Source organism: Aedes aegypti, chromosome 2, assembly GCF_002204515.2.
Source record: "Aedes aegypti strain LVP_AGWG chromosome 2, AaegL5.0 Primary Assembly, whole genome shotgun sequence".
In the NCBI taxonomy this organism is placed as follows: domain Eukaryota; kingdom Metazoa; phylum Arthropoda; class Insecta; order Diptera; family Culicidae; genus Aedes; species Aedes aegypti.
In genome coordinates, this window is record NC_035108.1 from 31,215,861 (window position 1) to 31,235,127 (window position 19,267).

The 19,267-nt window shown below is 39.1% G+C and overlaps 1 protein-coding gene across 13 annotated transcripts in view; it reads right to left on the bottom strand.

Moving 5' to 3' along the window:
* The window catches only part of LOC5574095, a 217,681-nt gene that overhangs the window by 34,885 nt on the left and 163,529 nt on the right, over window positions 1–19,267 (bottom strand). For 9 of the 13 annotated variants that reach the window (XM_021840421.1, XM_021840423.1, XM_021840422.1 and 6 more), the window contains 4 exons: window positions 17,290–18,316; window positions 5,408–5,440; window positions 3,154–4,076; window positions 2,991–3,088 (listed from right to left, as the gene is read on the bottom strand). In XM_021840421.1, coding sequence (XP_021696113.1) covers window positions 2,991–3,088; window positions 3,154–4,076; window positions 5,408–5,440; window positions 17,290–18,316 — 2,081 coding nt within the window. Of the gene's footprint in view, window positions 1–2,990; window positions 3,089–3,153; window positions 4,077–5,407; window positions 5,441–12,421; window positions 12,443–17,289; window positions 18,317–19,267 lie in introns of all 13 variants that reach the window. The other 4 variants (XM_021840431.1, XM_021840427.1, XM_021840426.1 and 1 more) reach the window with 2 other exon arrangements.

A 19,267-nucleotide genomic window follows, 5' to 3' on the forward strand; every position in this document is an offset into this window, starting at 1 on the left:
GAAGAGTATCAAGTGGTGGCACCAGAACCACTGTCTGATGAAGATGTTCCGGAGTTGCGACAAGTCGCTGCACCATCTGCGGTGGTAACTTTGGAGAGGTTGCCAGTATTCACCAAGTACGAGTCCTTCAGGAAGCTGCAACGAGTTCTGGCATACGTTTTGCGTTTTTGCCGGAATGCAAAGGAGAAGGTGGCCATGAAGCGAATCGTCGCGCGGTTTCCAACCGTGCTTGAAATGCGCCACTCGTTGAAAGCCATCATCAGGGTGGTTCAGTTGCAACATTTTGGTAAGGAGGTAGCCATGATCGAGTCCGGTGAGTACTGCAAAAGATTTTCTGCGTTAAATCCCTTTTTGGACGATGGAATGATTCGCGTCGGCGGACGACTGCGACATTCAAGTTTACCATACGGCGTTAAGCATCAGTGGGTCTTACCTAAGAATGATGAAACCATCCAGCGGTTGATTCAAGCGATACATCGTGAGAACCTACATATTGGACCGTCGGCGCTGCTGGCCCAGCTTCGTCGGCAATTTTGGATCCTGGGAGCCCGTTCTGCTGTACGCAAGGTAACACGAAACTGCGTGCGGTGTTTCAGGCTCAACCCCCCGTGCGCCAGCCAATTCATGGGAGATCTTCCCGTCGCAAGGTGCGACAAGGCTCCCGCTTTTGTGAAGGTTGGTGTTGACTTTGCGGGCCCCATACTCATCAAGCAGAATGGAAGGAAGGTGGCCCCCGTGAAGGGATACGTGAGCGTGTTCGTTTGCATGGTGACCAAGGCCATTCATCTGGAGGTGGTAGAGGATCTATCGGCCGATGCGTTTATTGCTGCTCTGCAGCGATTCGTTTCTCGTCGTGGTGTCCCAGAACAGATATTTTCAGATAATGGGACAAATTTCATCGGTGCACGCATCGAACTAAACGAGCTGTACCGTCTTTTTAAGGAACAAGTAACCGAGCTCAAGATCAATGAGTTCTGCCAACCCCGGCAGATAGAATGGAAGATGATTCCCCCAAATGCACCACACATGGGTGGAATCTGGGAGGCAGGAGTAAAGAGCGTCAAGACCATTCTCAAGAAGAAATGCCAATCAAGCCTCCTAACAATGTCCGAGTTTTCGACTTTGCTCTGCCAGATCGAAGCTCAACTCAACTCTCGGCCTTTATACGCTCCCTCAGAAGACCCATCGGAGCTCGAGCCGTTAACTCCAGGCCATTTTATGATCGACCGTCCACTGACTGCCATTCCGGAGCCTAGCTATGATGGAATCCCAGCTAACCGGCTCTCCAGATGGCAATACGTCCAGCGCCTGCGTCAAGAGTTCTGGAAGCGCTGGTCTGAAGAATACCTGTTGGAGTTACAGGTACGACAGAAGTGGAACAAGAAGAAGGGAAACATTCTACCTGGAACAGTGGTGGTAGTCAAGGATGACAACTTACCGCCTCAGCAATGGAAGTTGGGGAAGATAGAGTCCACTTACGCGGGATCAGACGGATTGGTCCGCGTGGTAGATGTGCGAACCAAATCAGGAGTGCTCAAGCGTCCGATCCATAAGTTGGCACCTCTACCCATTTTGGACAACCAGGTGGTCAACGAGAACAAGGTTCCCGCGGGGGAGGATGTTCGAGCCGTTCGCCCCGAATGATTTTTTTGTGAGTGCATCGCCCAGCCGCAGCCTGCTGAGTTGCGTGATGCACGAAAGGACATCGTGTGATGCAACCAGCCGCAGCCGCACGAAACGAGCGCGCAAAATTGAGCGCGCAAAAATTGAGGATTTTGCTACCCGTGATGGGAAGACATCTTTGTTCGCCGTGCTTCCAACGTGTTAAGACGTGTAGTCGCAATTAAAGCAAAGTGAATTCTCTTAATATTAAAGTTATGTAAATAGGTGTAAATAGAAGTTTGAACTGTTAAGCAAGTGTTTTCATCCGGTATCGGTTCCCTGGTTAAGTGGTCGTCTCGGAGATTCGTCGGTCCGCCTATGTCGAAGTTTTTTAAGAAATACAGTCCACTCTCGTACATTATCCGACCAACATAGGGGAAGGATTATCTTTCGTTAAAAACAATAAAAAATCAATTAACATTTTTGTGTGTAGTAAAGTAGAGTTTCTAATAAATTCACAATCATAGCTTCGTACCGAGATTAACATTTTTCGCCTTTCTGTCCAAAGGATCATTATAATACTCCTTCCCTTACACCTGATACATAGGCAGTCTATCAACTAAAGCAAGCTTCTCTGCCATAAAATTGCCTTACCCCCAATACCTATACCCTCCCGCATGAACTGACGTAGATGCAGGGGTATATGCGGTCTACAGTAGCCCAGTTTTAAAAGCAATTTCACCCCCTTTCCCTCATTAGTCAGTATTCTGACGAGACAGGCACCATTGTTGGCTAAAATAGAAGATCACCAGCACTTATACATTGAGAGTGTCTGTTAGTCCCAAGCGTTCATGTGATTAGTTCCTTGTGTAAGTGCAGCTGAGGGGCGATCCATTAATTACGTAAGACAATTTTCGGGGTTTTTCAAACCCCCCTCCCCCCATGGTAAGATTTTTTGTATGAAAATTAAAAATAAATTGTATGGCGCGTAAGAAATCTCAAACCCCCCCTCCCCCCATAAACTCTTACATAATTAATGGACAGCCCCTGATCTGGCGATACTGGAGTACCAAACGCGGGCGGCCAATCAAGCACAACCTCAATCTTAAGTCGACCTGCAGATTTAAAGCTTCATCTTTAGATTCTTAGTTCCAAGATTGAATAGACAATTATGTAGTTCGAGGGACATTTATATATAGTCAATAAAGCTAGCTGAGATTTTCCAAGACATTTTGCTTGTTTTTATAAATATTTGAAATCAGAAATGTGCAAAAATTATTGCTTACATATAAGAATGCTCAATGTGTTAAGCTTAGATACATAGAAGCATGTCTTCAAAGTTTTTACGGATAATATGCGGACACCATGTATCTAAATCGAAATATTACCTGTATCCTCCCATCACGGGCAGCCGCACCATTGTCGGTTATGGTTTTGACGAAGATTCCCAGCTTTTCCAAACCGGCATCAGCTCCTACTCCCATACCTGGAAATAAACGAAAAATTCGTAGAATTCTCAACACCCAACTACCTTCAAAACCCTCAACTCACCGATGATGCTAAGTCCCAACCCCTCCGGCCCCTTCATCAACTCCACCGGGAAAACGTTCATCTTTTCGACTCGCTTTTCCAGTTCATACTCGGCGGACGCCGCTACTGGATCTACGTCCTCGTTCCGCCGGTCGTAATCGTTGACCGAAAACGTCGAAAACACCTGCATCGGATTGGTGCTGAACTTCACCTTGGTGCTCTTCTTTATCACCCGCACGTCTTCCTCCTCATCCGACTCCAGCAGACCCGGAACCTCCATCCAGAAGTTACCATCCTCGAAGAAGTGGACCCCGTCTTGATTTACGAACACCTCCTTGCTCTTGACCGGTGGGTACTCTGCGTTGTAGATTCCGGAGTTGTTGCTCTCGTCTGCCGAAACGTCAGCCTCGGCATCGTTGGTCGTGAGTTGTTCCTCCTGTTTGCTCAGGTTCAAGCTATCCGAGGTGGTTACACTGGGCATCGAATCACCGGAAACGTACGAGTCCTGCAGGATCGACGACGAATCGAGAATGGTTTGGTTGAGCAGATCGGTCGAATTGGCGGTCTCCTCGAACTGACTAGTAGTGGAGTTGTTGCGACTTGGCGGTGCCGGAGGTTCCAAACCGTTGGTCGCGGACGTTGTATGTGGCGGTGGCGGAGGAGGAGGCTTGTCACGAGGGGCAGCGATTCCATTTTTGACCGGGGCTTCTAGGACGTCTTTGAGCCAGTCCGGCTCGTCTGTAGCCGATGGTGGAGGGGTAGGTTCCGCCGAGGTGACAGCCGGAGGGGAGTCGGGTTCTTTACGGAATTCCTGCGGTGGGGTTGGAAGCGATTCCGTTGGCAGCGGAGGCGGTCGGTTGGAATCGGTTTCGGCTTTGGTTTTGTTGTTGAGCAGGATCTGCTCTACTTCGCGGGCTTGTTCGTCCGAGAGAAGTGGTTGTTGTCTGAGATAGAAGTTAGGGATTGGCGTGAGAATTCGGAATATAAAAACGAAAGTTTAGGAGAGAGATAGTCAAATAAAGTTGAATGCAATGTATGGAAATGCCTATGAAAGGTAATTGATTGACAGTAAAGTGAGAATAATTTCTGCTGCTGTTTTGAATTCATCAATGAGCTAGAAAAAAATACCTAGGTTTATTTTTTATTAAATATCTAAGAAAAAAAAACCTAGAAAGCATACAATACTATAAAGATGAACATGGATCTAATCACAGTTATGGAACATGAAACTGACTAAATATTATAATCGTGCCTAGCACATATTGTATGGTGTGGTATAGAACTAACGCAGCTAGCCAATATAATGACTTAGTTTTACATTCTAATCCTTTAGAATCATATAGCTGAATGTGCTTTAATAAAACTGCAGTATACAATGTTACATAGAGTACACCGGATTATGGATAACTCGACGGGATAACTAATTAGAGCTCCATATCATATATTGAAATATTTTCAGGAGTCTATGAAATGTCAAGAATTGAACTTTAGTACACACTGCAATTGAATGTGCCCATTAAATGTATTGAAATAGCTCTTTAGTGATGTACTTAACAAGAAGGCAAAAATAAATATGAAATTGAATTTAGTACTGCATGTACTGTGGGAGTTTGTAGCCTTTGTGAATTTCAATATATGTAATAATTATTCTATCATAATAACTTGCCAGGAAGTTTTACTTAGCCCTGGAATATTATCAAATTAGATGGAGTAGGACATCTTAGAGCCTGCGAACATACCCGTAAACCACTTTAATTAATTTTCGAGCATGATAGATGCGCATCCTTCTAAGTGAGCCCAAACATATTCTATTCCAGATGTTCATCGTTCAAACCAGTGCACTGCAGCAGTTAGAAACGCGGTACAAATAACAACTACACTGCCGTTCTACGCATATTTGTCCCGCGGTCCATAAGGTTTACATAGAACATGGGGTTTTAATTTACTACACTTCTTCTTCACTCTAGGGGCATCATTTGTTGCATATGATGTAATTTAAAAACCTATATTTTCAATTAAACAACCTAGAGATGCGTTTTAAACACGAAACAAAGGTGATTGGCAACGAGATTGTTTTACAAAATTTGTTACATAGGCCATGCTGAGGAGGAAAGAATAAATAGACAAGAATGATTTAAACTAGGTAACTAACTAGATGAAAAATAAACTTTTCCATATTCATAATCATAATGATGATGAATTATCGGAAAAAAAGAAAAAAATGATTGCGTATGATTTATGAACTGAATCAATTAAACACTCTTAATTTACTTACTTGTGCGAAATCGATTTCGCATCCGTTTCAGCGCTATTAAATGTGTTTGAGAGAAATTGCTTTAATAATAGTTTTGGTATGACTTTTATAAGTTTAAAAGAGGAATATGTGGCTCATGTAAAATCACAAATATCGAACAGGGCTAGCAATTTTTACATTTTTTTTGTACAGGAGAAATTGAACCATGAACGTTGAGTTGTGAATTCGATATACGGAAACAGTACATATCTCATGCATTTTTTGTTCAAATCTAACGTTTACGCTTTGTTTTCTTTGCTTTTGTAAAATGTTTGTATGAGTAAATTCGATAGTTATCTGAAACTGCTTCCGGGTGGCACGGACGAAGCGACAAAGCATTAAAATCATGACTGGGAATGGTAATAGTAGTAGGCGTAGGCTTGAATTTCGCGAAAATCACGTGGCCTCCAGACTACAGTATCTTAAAAGCGCGAATCTTATCAAGTAGCCTATTTTTGGTACATGAATTTTGTACACGGTATACACAACAAGGTAGGCTATTCCCACGTGTAAACAACGATTTTCAATCAAAACATATGTCGTCATTCCTATCGTCAAGCATGAGGCTTGTAGGATGGTAAAAGAGAGCAGGCCTTGTTTTCTTCTGCCATCGTTCGATAGGAATGACGTCACTATCAAATGCCACTTTTCGGAATATAATACCTTGTTTGCCTTCAGCAGCGACAGGCGTGAATTTCACTGGCTTGGCTGACTGTGATTGACTTTGCTTGACTACTGTAATATGAATCTCAGACATTTTCCCAACTCTGATTGAAATAAACAAGACCTAATCATGCGAAAAATCTAATCTTTTTAACGATAACATTACGACTTGAGTACACATAGTTGACCTTAGGTCAATTATGTATACTACCAACACGAAGTTAGAAAATATCAAAATCATTCGTTCAATTTTGGTAATAAATTAAAGCGTTGCCAAATTCGAAAAAAAATGTATGTTAATACAATGTGTATTTGAATATGGAAGACATCCTACCACATTAGTTAGATACAAAGTACTGAAATAGTTGATTATGAATGACAATAACAAACATATTTTTGAAACTATACTTTTTTAAGATAAACACCAAATGAACTTTAACAATTCACAAAAGTTGCTTATCTTGACAGATAGGCCTATTTCATCTGTGACTAACAGACTTCTTCAATGTTGTTGGCTCGACTTATAACAACTTCTAAACTCTATGGTTTTGAGTTGCCAAAAACGAACAGAGCCAATCTCGAGCGGGTACTGCATGACACTGTGTAACTCTATTTGAAACACGTAATTTGTTTACTGATATCCGAGAAAAGTGCGGCATCAGCTTAAGGTGATTATAGAACGAAGCCACATCTCAAATTTTCAAGAGCACAAGACTTGAGAACCAAATAGTGCTTCGCGTTGAAAATCTATCCCATTGGTCACCTAGCAAGCAATTTTTCAACGCGAACTGTTGTCAGATTCTCTCGTCTTGTGCACTTGAAAATTCAAAGTTTGGCTTCGTTTTATAATCACCTTAAACTGCCGAGAACACGTAAATACTCCTATGTCTGTCTATCAGGTAGTATATACCATTTTATCGATAAAATAAACATAGATAACAGAAAACAGAAACATTTTTCTTTATTACTGTGAATTTTATCACAGAACTGGTTTTTCACGAAATCTTGGACTGATTAGTCACGAAATCTTGAGCATAATTATTACATAATCTAATCAGCAAAAATTCTAGTCAGGATTCTTATAAAATTTTACGCATTTTTTTCTTAGAGTAAAGCACAATATTTGGAAAGCATTCTGGAACCATCGTGAGCAAAATTGTTGAACAGTCAACTATAATATCAAAAGGTTGAAAATACATAGGAAGATTGAAAATGTAAAATGCTTTTCGTCATGTTCGGACGTTAATTAGGTTTACATGTCCGAATAAGAACTTTATTCTTGACTTCGAAAGCTTTAATCATTTATTATTAATTAACTATTTTGGCTATAAAAGCTTCAATTATATATCTGAAATGTTGACCGCAGCTTGGCAATAAGTTATAATTTACTCAGTTACAGCTTACACATGGTGTCCATTTTAAACTAATTCTTAATTTCCGGATTTTTCCCGGATGCCTAAGAAATTAACAAACGGATGACAAAATAATCCTACGACTTGATATTTTTCCAAACACAGTATGGACATATTTGGAGGATTGGATCTAACCTGTTTATGAATTATTTTTAATTAATTTTATAAAATACTGTGACTTCAAAACAATTTTAATTTCGAAAGAGTTGTGGACAATGAGATATAAAATATGTGTTGATATATCTAAAAGACCGTCAACCTCTAGAATTCACAGGATATTCAGAGAGATTTCGGAGTTATGTTGACAAATTCGGCTCTGTGCGTCTAAACTTCTACAAAAAGGCAAAGTTCAATAGCCAACCCATTACAATTTAAGAATGCCTTCGGAATTATGCGTAAGACATGACTCATGGCTGGTTTTCGAAGAAATTTGTGATCTTTTGAAATTTATATTGGATCCAAAAAAAGATCATTTCAACAGAAACGATATCTCTCAATAAATTTTATTGTTCTCCTACTAAGCTTGGTTTGTTGGGGATGATTGGAAGAATTCGATGTGAATCATCCATACAAAATCTCTACAAAGGAATTTCCTATAGATCAAGGCTTCATCAAGAATAAGTATCATAAAAAATCCAAGAAATCCACCAAACGGAACTCTTAAAGAATCTGTCCAGAATTTCAGTAGATCTCCAAGCAAATAAGCCAAATATATTATTTCTCCAACCTCTACGAATCTACTAAGAATTTCAAGCAAAATTAGCCAAGAATCTGCTCTAGAGTTCACTGAAAACCTTATTAGCAATGACAATAATTTCAGTGATCTAACAGAAAGAACGTTCAAGAAACTGGTCAATTATCGAATCGATTCTCGTTCGGGTTCCAGCAAAGATATCATTACAAATTTGCCATTACAGGCAGGGTGTACCACCTGGAAAAAATGTTTCGTCGTGAAAATTTCGAAAGCTTGGAATTTGAACAAACCGGTAGTCTTATGTTTGAAATGAATCTATGACAAAAGGTCGAAAGGACAGAAGGCCGAAAGACAAAAGGTCAAAAGGACAAAAGGTCGAAGAACAAAAGAGAAGGGACAAAAGGTAGAAAATATTTTTTCAAAGAAGGAAAAATTTCCCACCATGCAAATCTGTTTTGCCCTTTTGTCTATAAATTTATGTGATTTGTGCTAACATAAGAACAACACGACATTCCTTTTGTCCATTCGTATTTTTGTCCATAAACCGTTTCAAATACATATTTTCTGGAAGTGTTCCCCAAATTCCAAAGTATGCCCCTATTTGTCCCGGTTATTTGTTATTCCCGGTTTTTTTTCGCTTTCCCCGGATCTCCTGGATGGATGGACACCCTGCTTACAGCTTGTATATAAGAGCACACGTCTGGAAAAATCAGATTTTACCATTAAGGCAACGTAAGGTATCTATATATAAATAAAAATGGAATGGTGTTTGTATGTCACGAAATGGCATTTGAACGGATCAAAGGATTTGCATAATTCTTCCACTGTTGTATTCGACAGGGGATGCGATGTGTTCGTGCGGGGAAAAAGTCTAGGAAAGTTTTCGGAATAGTCAGGAAAACGGGAGAAAATTAATCTACCGTTTTGCATGCAAGGTTACATCAGGCCTGACGAAAATTACAAAAGAAGCCCGGCATCGGCTTAAACTGCCGAGAACATGTAAATACTCCTATGTCTATCAAGTAGTAGGGGAAGGCGGGGCAGTATGGTCATACGTGGTAAAATGGGCCACCTTTCATTTGAGCTTAAAACACAGATTTTGATCTCGATAACCTTAGGACCTTATAAAGTATGCTTCAATTAGTCACCACCATGAAAACTACGCAAAAATATGATTTTGAATTACATATATCGATAAAAATCTGAAACCTTGATGCTACTATGAAAATCTTATAAGATTTTGGATGTAAAAATAAGCTTTGCATAAAGTTTTGTTTGTGGACTTCAATTTTTTCACAGCAGTTCGTTCTTCCATTATTCATAGGCATTATGTGCACGAAATTGTATTGATTCTAGAATAAATTTTCAATAAAACATAATTTATATGAAACATCTAGGAACCGGGCAATATGGTCATAGCCGGTCAAAGCTATATTATCACAAAAATAACATGTCATTTTAGCAGTTTCATTGCAATATTGTTATCGCACGTGATTTCAATTAAAACCAGAATTTTCAACTGGTTAAACTGATTTGAAAACTGAAGCTCTTAGAACCATGATTTATTGAACTGTCAGCAAAACGAATCTATGACAAAAGGTCGAAAGACAAAAGGTCGAAACGACAGAAGGTCGAAAGACAATAGGTCGAAAGGACAAAAGGTCGAAGAACAAAAAAGAAGGTACAAAAGGTCGAACTTTTTTTTTCAAAGAAGGAAAAATTTCCCACTATGCAAATCGTTTTCGACCTTTTGTCCTTTCGACCTTTTGTCTTTCGACTTTTTGTCCTTTCGACTTTTTGTCTTTCGACCTTTTGTCCATAAACCCAGCAAAACATACCTTCTCATGATTCAAATTAGACTTCAATCCAGTTTTTGTACTAAACTCTATCATACATTATTGTCTTCTTCTAAATTAAGCCTTGCAAACGGTTTTCCAATTAAAATAATAAGATTTAGTATGGTGGCTCATATTACCCCGTAGGGGGGAACATTTCGCCCCGTATAGTGTTTTTCAAAAATGTTCCCAAAAAAAATTCTAAGTAATCTTTTTACCAAAATACAACTGTGGTATGAAAGGAGATACTTCAAACTACAAATTAAGCTTATGGATCGATTAAATTGTATAGTGTTTCAATGCTTTTCAAGAACTTTTGCTTAGGTGGACCATACTGCCCCTATTGACTCTGTATATCGACTCTATTTTATCGAAAAAATAAACATAGATAACAGAAACATTTTTTTCTTTATTACTGTGAATTTTACTCCCTCCAGAGATCCATTGATTTCCGATGAACTTGAGACAAACCAAATCAGATGAATATTATGCAGTAGTCATTAGAATATGATTCTATACTCATCAGTCAACTAACAGCTTCAATAGTTAAAGTATTAAAAAACAATCATTTAACTATTAAAACAAGATTTTGAAATATTCAGCTTAACGATATCTCCTAATACATTTTATTGTTCTCCTATGAAGCTGACTAGAACTTTTGACATAAATTCAATATTGCATCTTCTAAGCAAGAATATCGTCAAAAACTAAACAAAAATGAGGCCAAGAATACCTAAAGGACCTTGTATGAAATTTGTTGGGGATGATTGGAAGAATTCATAAGAACTTGCTCATAGATCAAGGAGTAGTCAAACTAGTGATCAACACATGGCTTCATTAGAAATCAGTATCATAAACAATCCCAGAAATACGCCAAACGGAACTCTTAATGAATCTGTCCAGGATTTCAGTAGATCTCCCAAGAAATAAGCCAAATCTATTTTTTGGCTTAGCTTTTCGCCAAGCTCTATGAATCTACTAAGAATTTCAAGCAAAATTAGCCAAGCATTTGTTATAGAATTCACTGAAAACCACTAGCAATCTACTGACAATATTTTCAGTGATCTAACAGAAAGAACGTTGAAGAAACTGGTCAATTACCGAATCAAATTACAAATTTGTCATTAACTTAAATAGTAAGAGTATGGTTTTAGTATATATAAGAGCACACGTCTGGAAAAATCAGATTTTATTATTAAGGCCACGTAAGGTACAGTATAGCCGTAGCGGTAAACGCGCATCTATTCAGCAAGACCAAGCTGAGGGTCGTGGGTTCGAATCCCACCGGTCGAGGATCTTTTCGGGTTGGAAATTTTCTCGACTTCCCAGGGCATAAAAGTATCTTCGTACCTGCCACACGATATACACATGCAAAAATGGTCATTGGCACAGTAAGCTCTCAGTTAATAACTGTGGAAGTGCTCATAAGAACACTAAGCTGAGAAGCAGGCTTTGTCCCAGTGGGGACGTAACGCCAGAAAAGAAGAAGAAGAAGAAGGTACAGTATATTTCAATAAAAACGAAACAATATTTTAAAAAATCTATGTTTCTGATTAGATTATACGAATTATGATAGAAATTTTTACGGTAATTATTGGAGTGTTCCAAAGATTTTTTTACTTGCAAAATTATAATAAATTTTGTACAAAAAGAAACAAGGGGGCCAGGTAGCCGTAGCGGTAAATGCATAACTATTCAGCAAGACCTAGCTGAGGGTCGTGAATTCGAATCTCGGCGGCCGAGGATCTTTTCGGTCCGCATTTCCCTGTCACAGTAGCACATTGCTTGCCATACAATATACCCAAGCAAACAATAAACGATTGGCAAAGAAAACTGTAGAAGTGCTCATAAGATCACAAGTCGGGAAGAAGGATCTGTCCCACTATGAACGTTACGCCAGAAAGAAAATGAAGATGAAAGGACACACATTTTCAAAAATATACAGGTCTGTTCTCGATATTTTTAAGCAACCCTAATTGATTGTTTCCGTAAAAATTATCTCAAAGATTTTTCCTGTACCAACACCTTGCGTATTTGCAGAAAATGTGCGCAGTGCCCTTTATTGATTTCAGAATCTATATATTTTTTATGTATAAACACGGCATTTGTCATGTTATCAAACATAGTAACATGTTGGAATATAAAACTAATTATCTAATATATAGAAAAAGGAAGTATAAACTTTTCGTGCTTATCAAAGTCTATAATATTCAGCTTTATTTGTAGAAAAGTACAGCATGATGCGTTAAACATGGGAAGGAAAATAGAATAACAGTTTCGAAACCATAGATAAGTATATACAATTTTTGAACAAAATGCATACAAAATTATTTGACTATCACCAATAACAACAATAGAGCATTTTAAAACAAAGAAACAAGAAGAGAATTACCTGATTTTGTACTCCAAAATACTACACACATATAACAGGAACGGGAACATATCGAATAACAGGCAGTATCATACAATTGAACAGGCAGTTCAATGTGACAATGAATGTGTATGTATATGTACGTGTGCATGTTTTTTTTTTCGTTTATATCAAAATTCATTGGTGATGGATGGTGCCGTTTCATGTCATCGAGATTTGGTTTTTGTTGGAGTGGTTGGTTTTGGTGAATGATGTGATGAGCGATTTGTAGAGATAACACATGCAAATTTTGCCGAAACGGGAAAATACAGAAGAAAGTTTGTGGTGGTGGCGGTGGCATCAGCAAGCACGGCAAGTTTCAAGGAAGGCGCACATTCCGGAAACGATACAAGTATGTGATTAGAGGTGTAGAGTTATAAAACGTTAATCAATGGCGATAAATAAGATGAGAGATGGGAAACGTATAAAGTTAGCTATAGGGGGTTGCTGGAATGAGCAGTTTGGAGTGTTTGAGTTTGATATACATTGGAAAGACTTTCTTGTCAAAACAGCTCCTAAAATACGAATATGGCCACCAATTTTCATCGCATACCAGAGCACCGGTAAATCGATGTAGACGACCGCCCAAAAACGACGCCAATTTGTATGTACACACATTTCTTCTCAGTTTTCACGTGCGCGGGGAAAGCGGAATGTTCTACACATGCTTATTAGTTGCATGGCTGCTGGCCTGGCCACCGAGTAGTAGCAATGTGTAGACACGACGCGACCTAAATACCGAAAGATTTCGTCTTCTAATATTATCCCAAATAAGACGCGGAGGAATGCAAATGATATGGCGCACTTCCAACGTGCATATATTACACCAAATCGAGTATGTAACTACCGAATGACGGAAGATGGACAGGACGTCAACAACAACAACCAACCGAGAGCTGTCGAGTCGGTGAGTGCATAAATTTGAAATTCATTCTTGATTAAATCCAGATATCAGCACAGTTTATTTGTATGACCTTACTGTACTCTGATTTGAAAATTCAACAAACAAGTTAGTGGGTTTGAATCAGATACTCATGCTAAGCGAACCGTTTCATGTCTGAAACGTCAGCAAAAATTACTCTCTTAAATAGCTCAAGGATTACTCCAATATTTTTTCCAAGAATTTATTAATGATTTCTTCAGGAAGTACTCAACAGACACGTTAAGGTGGTGTATTGTTTTGAAAGAGAGATGGTGCAATCTATCTTGCTCTTTTTTATTTACTTTAAGTTTTATTTTTCAACAATATTTTTCTTGGATATCTTTAGGAATTTAGACATTACTACTAGTAATTCTATTGTGCTTTTGCAATTAATTCCTAATGGAATCTCTTTCCTTTTTTTCTGAAAACATCTTCCAAATTTCTTTTGGGGTTTCCTTTATGAATTCTTTCATCAGTTTTTTTATACCAAACACTAATCCAGCAATCTAGATAATTCTCTCAAATTAATAAAACGAGCTCGAAGATTCATTAAAAACTTTTTCAATGATACAGTCTACTCCCACGAGTCGATGTTGAAGGGAACATCGACTCATGGAACAGATATTCTTTGGAAAGCTGTTTGAAGGGACCATCATAGCAACCTTGATTTTTTAAATTTAGTATGGTTCCATGAGTCGATATCGAGTTATAGAACATCGACCCATAGAGGTTTAACTGTAGCTTTAGAAAATCCACCAAAATACTAATTTTAATTTCCTTAGACCTTGGCTGAAAATCTCTCTAATAAAGATAAAATAAATAATAATCCAGAAATTCCATCAGAAGTTTAGTCAGAGATTTCTAAATGATTTTTTTATATCAGAACCCCTTGAAAATTTTTGTAAGATTCCGGGAAAATATGACATAATTTCATACGGAAATGTAATATTTGCATGAGAAACTACTTTAGGATTCCTTGATATAACCAGGTGCGTCCCACTCGGGCTCAGATTGGGTACCACTTCTAGTACTGCATTCGGTCCCTCGGTAGTACAAAAGGTACCCAAGTTTGACAGATCGCAATACACTTTTCACGGCATTCTAGATTACCTAATGAGCCATAAAATTTTGGGCAACTGCAAGGGACATGGAGGTATTTAATTTGTCTTTGATATAACTCTAGGAAACATTTCAAATGAGACTCTTGGAAAACATCCGTTGGAATTGTCAAAAATCGGGAAATTGCTGTAGACCACTGCTGGAATTCATAGATGTAATGCCTCGAGTATTTCCTGGAAGATAACGTATGAGCGGAAAAATGTTAACCTTTACAGTACTGGGTGGGTGCCGTCATCAAAGTTTTAAAATTCTCTAGTTTTGCTATCGTTCGATCGATGTTGATGAGATTTTCAGCAATCACAAATGAGTCATATTTTTTATTTACGAATTAAAAGTTTCCGGTTTCGGATTTAGGTCCGAATTCCTTGGGTACCTAAGGTATTTTGAAATGAAAATTATGGGGAAAAAGAAGGAAACCTCATCAAAAACTTTTAAAAATCAATGGAACATTTATGGTTATTTCGAGAACATGGTTACTGGATATCAGTTCTGGTAGAGATCCATGCACTGATACCTATTGACGGCTCAAAATTCATGATTTTTCACCTATAAGTGATTGAATATCGTATCATGAACTATAAAGTGGTTTTGACCATTTTCGGACACCTGGTGACAGGATTCGATAAGGCTCCTAATGGCCAATTCTGAAACTTTTTCTGCCGTTGTCGTATCAAGGCATGAATTTCATGATTTACCATACAGAAGCTAATTGACATCATTATATCATTCATCTTCTTCTGGCGTTACGTCCCAACCAGTGGTGGAAATGTTCGCAGCACGAAGCACATCAACCAACACAAAACAAACAAGAATTACTCGCGAACAGGCTTGGTTCGCATCCGTCTACTAGGGCGAATATACCAAAAGAAATGCAGAAAGTTTGCGAACATTTAATCGTGAGTAACCGAACAAGGTGTGACTAATTATTGTTTAAACAGACAAATGAATTGTAATATACATTAAATCGACAGAAAAAAATAGTTTGTATTCTAAAACCCATGACAATCAGAAAGGTTGGAGGAGAAATAGCTTTTTTTCCAAAATCGCAATGGACTTTGAAAACATTCACGAATCACTATAGCTTCGTTTACTTGCGAGCATGACAGATGCGAGTAAATCAGCACTTTAGTGCTCGCAAGCATTTTCCGGTTCAGCAACTGTCCATCATCGATTCCAACCAAATAATAGACTGTTTCTCAGTTTACTATCTCACGAGCACTTTTACACTATTGACCTGAGAACTTTCTTTAAAAATTGACCATTATTCTGCATTTGTATGCAGTGTTGACCGACTCACACTCAAATCTCAATCAATGAGCTCTCCCGCGAAAGCAAACTCATTAGTGATCTGCTTCGCAAGTCTCATGCTTGAGCTTTCCATGCAAAATCACTCAATCTCACTCATGCCGTCAAAAATGATTCAGTCATAGAAACCGTTAAAAATTCGTGAAAACCGAATGTTGTTGGTTACGTTTGAAATTATTATTATAAAGCTACCAGATTAACAAGAAATCATTGCTTTGTATGAGAAAACTGTGGAAATAAGAGACAATGAGTCAAACAGTTGAGTCTCACTCACGCTCAAACTTTCACGCTTTTTCGAGTCAAAATCACGCATGAAAATTTTCAAGCATGATTTATGAGAATTTGAGTTTTTCGCAACACTCTATGCAATAGTCTTCAAACTGCAACATTTGTTATATTTTGTCAAATAGATCAATTTACATTTGTTTTTCAAATTTAAATAAGCTTTTTTGCATCTTAATTTAATTTAGAAATAGGGATTTGTTTGAAGGAAAATCCCAGAAGAATTACGAGCAGTTTTTGAGATTGCAAGACCCTCTCTTGCATGGAAGCTCCAGAGCTGGTTTTCGCCGAACTTGAGACAAACCAAATTAATTGAACCCTTAGCGATAGTTACTAGAATATGATTATATGCTCATCAGATTAATCCAAAAGTCAACTAACTGTTTCAATAGTTATACTGTTTTAATAGTAAAAACAACCATATTTTTTAAACCGATTTCAAAAACATGAGACCATTTGCAACATTGCTTGTTAAAGTAGTTTTTATGAAAAAAACGCTTTTATCTTAAAGAAATAGTCGATCGAAGTCGTGGGAAAGCGAGGGTTAATAATAGGAGCTTTAGAGATCTCATGCCTGAAAAAAACTTAAACAAGAGCAAAAACAGAGACTAGGAATCAAGAACTGGTAAGACAAGAAAACAAAAAAAAACTCAAGCATGAACCAGGAGATGAGTTTTTATTGATCTATCAGCAAATCCGGTCTGACGTTTTTCCAAAGATATTACTAAGAGGTTTTCAAAGCTTTCACTAGCAATGACTTCCGGAATTCTCCCAAAGTTACTTTTACAAATTCGTCAAGAAAATTATAAATCCTCCAGGAAATCATCCAGTTATTTTTCTATCGATTTCGTTAGGATTTCGTCCAACATATCGGTTAGGATATCTTCGTGAATTCATTCATTAATGTGCCCTGTTTTGCATCGGAAATTGAAGAATTGTCCCATCCTAAAACATACACTTATTCTTTTCCTATGCAAGCCGAAATTCCGCACCCGAATTGCACCCCAAACCGCTCATTCTGCTGCATGTCGACTAAATTAACAAAATATTTTGCTCTAGCAGCAACAACGAGTTTGGGCAGCTAAACAAACGCTGCCCTAACTGCATACTCAAACGAGAAGCACTCTAGAAACTTGGGGAAGACGGCGCGCGAAAAATGCAAGACACATTCCTATTAGCTACAACATATGTATGTACGCGACTAAGCGCAAGAGCCACATACCTTGAGCTGAGCAATCGCTCGGCCTCGTCTGCCGTCATCTCGTCCGGCAGTACCAAACTGTCGTGCTCGTTATCGCTGGCATCGGCGTACAGAACATCCTGCAGGTCCAACGGGGGTCCCTCCGGGATTGGTGGCGGTCGCATCGAAATCAGCGATGGCGGATCCGGCAGCGTTTTGTTGCTGTAGTCATCCTCGTACTCACTCAAGGTGGGCCTCGTGGGATCAAGGATAGTCTGCGGGCTGTGATAACCTTTTTCGGCACCACCCTCGCTCAGTTCATCCAGGTCCAGGATTTTAGCCTCATCTTTTTCTATGTCCATGAAGGCCAGTTCGCTGCTGGCGATGGTCGAGGACGAATCTCCGGTCGCTTTGGGTACGATCGAAGCGTACAGCACTCGATCCATCTCCGCCATTGGCACATCGTCAGTGTCTGGTTTGTTCGAGCTACCATTTGCGGTGATCGCTTCTGATGGTTGCTGATTGTTGTTAGTAAGATTGAAATGAGATCGTGTATTGTTAATAGCGTTCCTACTCTCTACACTACTAGCGCCGTGGCCTAAGTCTAACGGTTGATTATTATTGTTGGTGATAATACTGCTGCTGTTGGCACTTTGATAGTGATCTACCTCGCCGTAGATTTCGTCGCACTCGGTCCCATCCGGGCGTAACCGATAGCCCAGATCGGCGTAGTTGAGCTGGGGTTCTTCCTCCGCGGATACCAGTGGTTCTAGCAGTGCTCCTTCTCCATTGGTAGTTGCAACGTGTGCGCTGCCGAGGGACCTCCTCGGCGGTGACGCCGGCAGATCGGGAGCTATGACATCGAAGTCGTAGGCCGGTTTAAGCTTGGCTTTGATCTCCGGCGACGGTTCGTTGAAACCGCCCTCGTCGGTGGTGGTGCTACTGCTGATGATGCTGGGCGGACGGGCACCTAGGCCCGCCGCCGGAACCTTGAAGCAAATGCTCGTTGAAGCCTTCTTGCGCCGCGTAACGTGCTGGTCGTCGGGGTCTTCGGAACGGGAGGATTTTCCTGGAAAGAGATGGAAAAAAGAAACAGGGATCAAAATGCGTATAGGGATTGGCGGTGATAAAAGTTAGGAAGACTGGTTCTGAGATATTTCAATGGTGAGCTCGTTCCATATTGTTTTATATAAAAATTGTTTTTTTTTTTCGTGGTGAATTTAGAGACAACTTGAAATATATTTCATAGAATAACATGAGTCGAAACTAAATTTTTAATTTTAAAAGCACAAATCAAGCCAACGTACGAATGACAAACATTAAAATTTTCATCGTGTACGATTGTCCGATTATATACCTACACTCAAAAAAATCCAAACGTCATTGCTACATTGAAAATCACGTAGATCATTCCAAATTCATTTTACCTCCATTTCACCTGACTAAGATAAAGATCACTAAACCATTCATAACCACCAAATAGTGACTCGGTAATGTTTACTGAGGTTACCTATCGCACTTACGTGGAATTCACGTAGGTGCCTAAGTTCATTTTGACATCTGCACAGTGTACGTACATTCGGTGTTGAGCTCAAATCCTAAGATGGCGCCCGCTTGATTTTTGAAGAACTTCAGAAGCTGCTGCTGCTTTAAACACTGTGTAAGATTGATTTCAAGGTAAATACCGAATAATTAATGCATTACTTCATATTTTATAGACAGACCAAACTCACAAAATTGGGAAAACATGATTCAAAATGCTCAGATTGACAATAAAAATATCACAATCTTTTTAGTTTGTTTACATTTTCCAATTGGGAATTAGTTTTCTTCCAAAGCCTATTAGAAATAAGATTGTTCTTTATTTAGGGCAAAACCATCTAGGTCCTATTGAAACGCTTCGTAAAGGCTACCGGAAAATCCACGTAGCTCTTACGTTTAGCGACGGTGGAACGGACGAACTTCCAAAGTTCATGCGTTCATTCTGATTTACGTAAGAGCTACGTGAAAAGTGCGATGG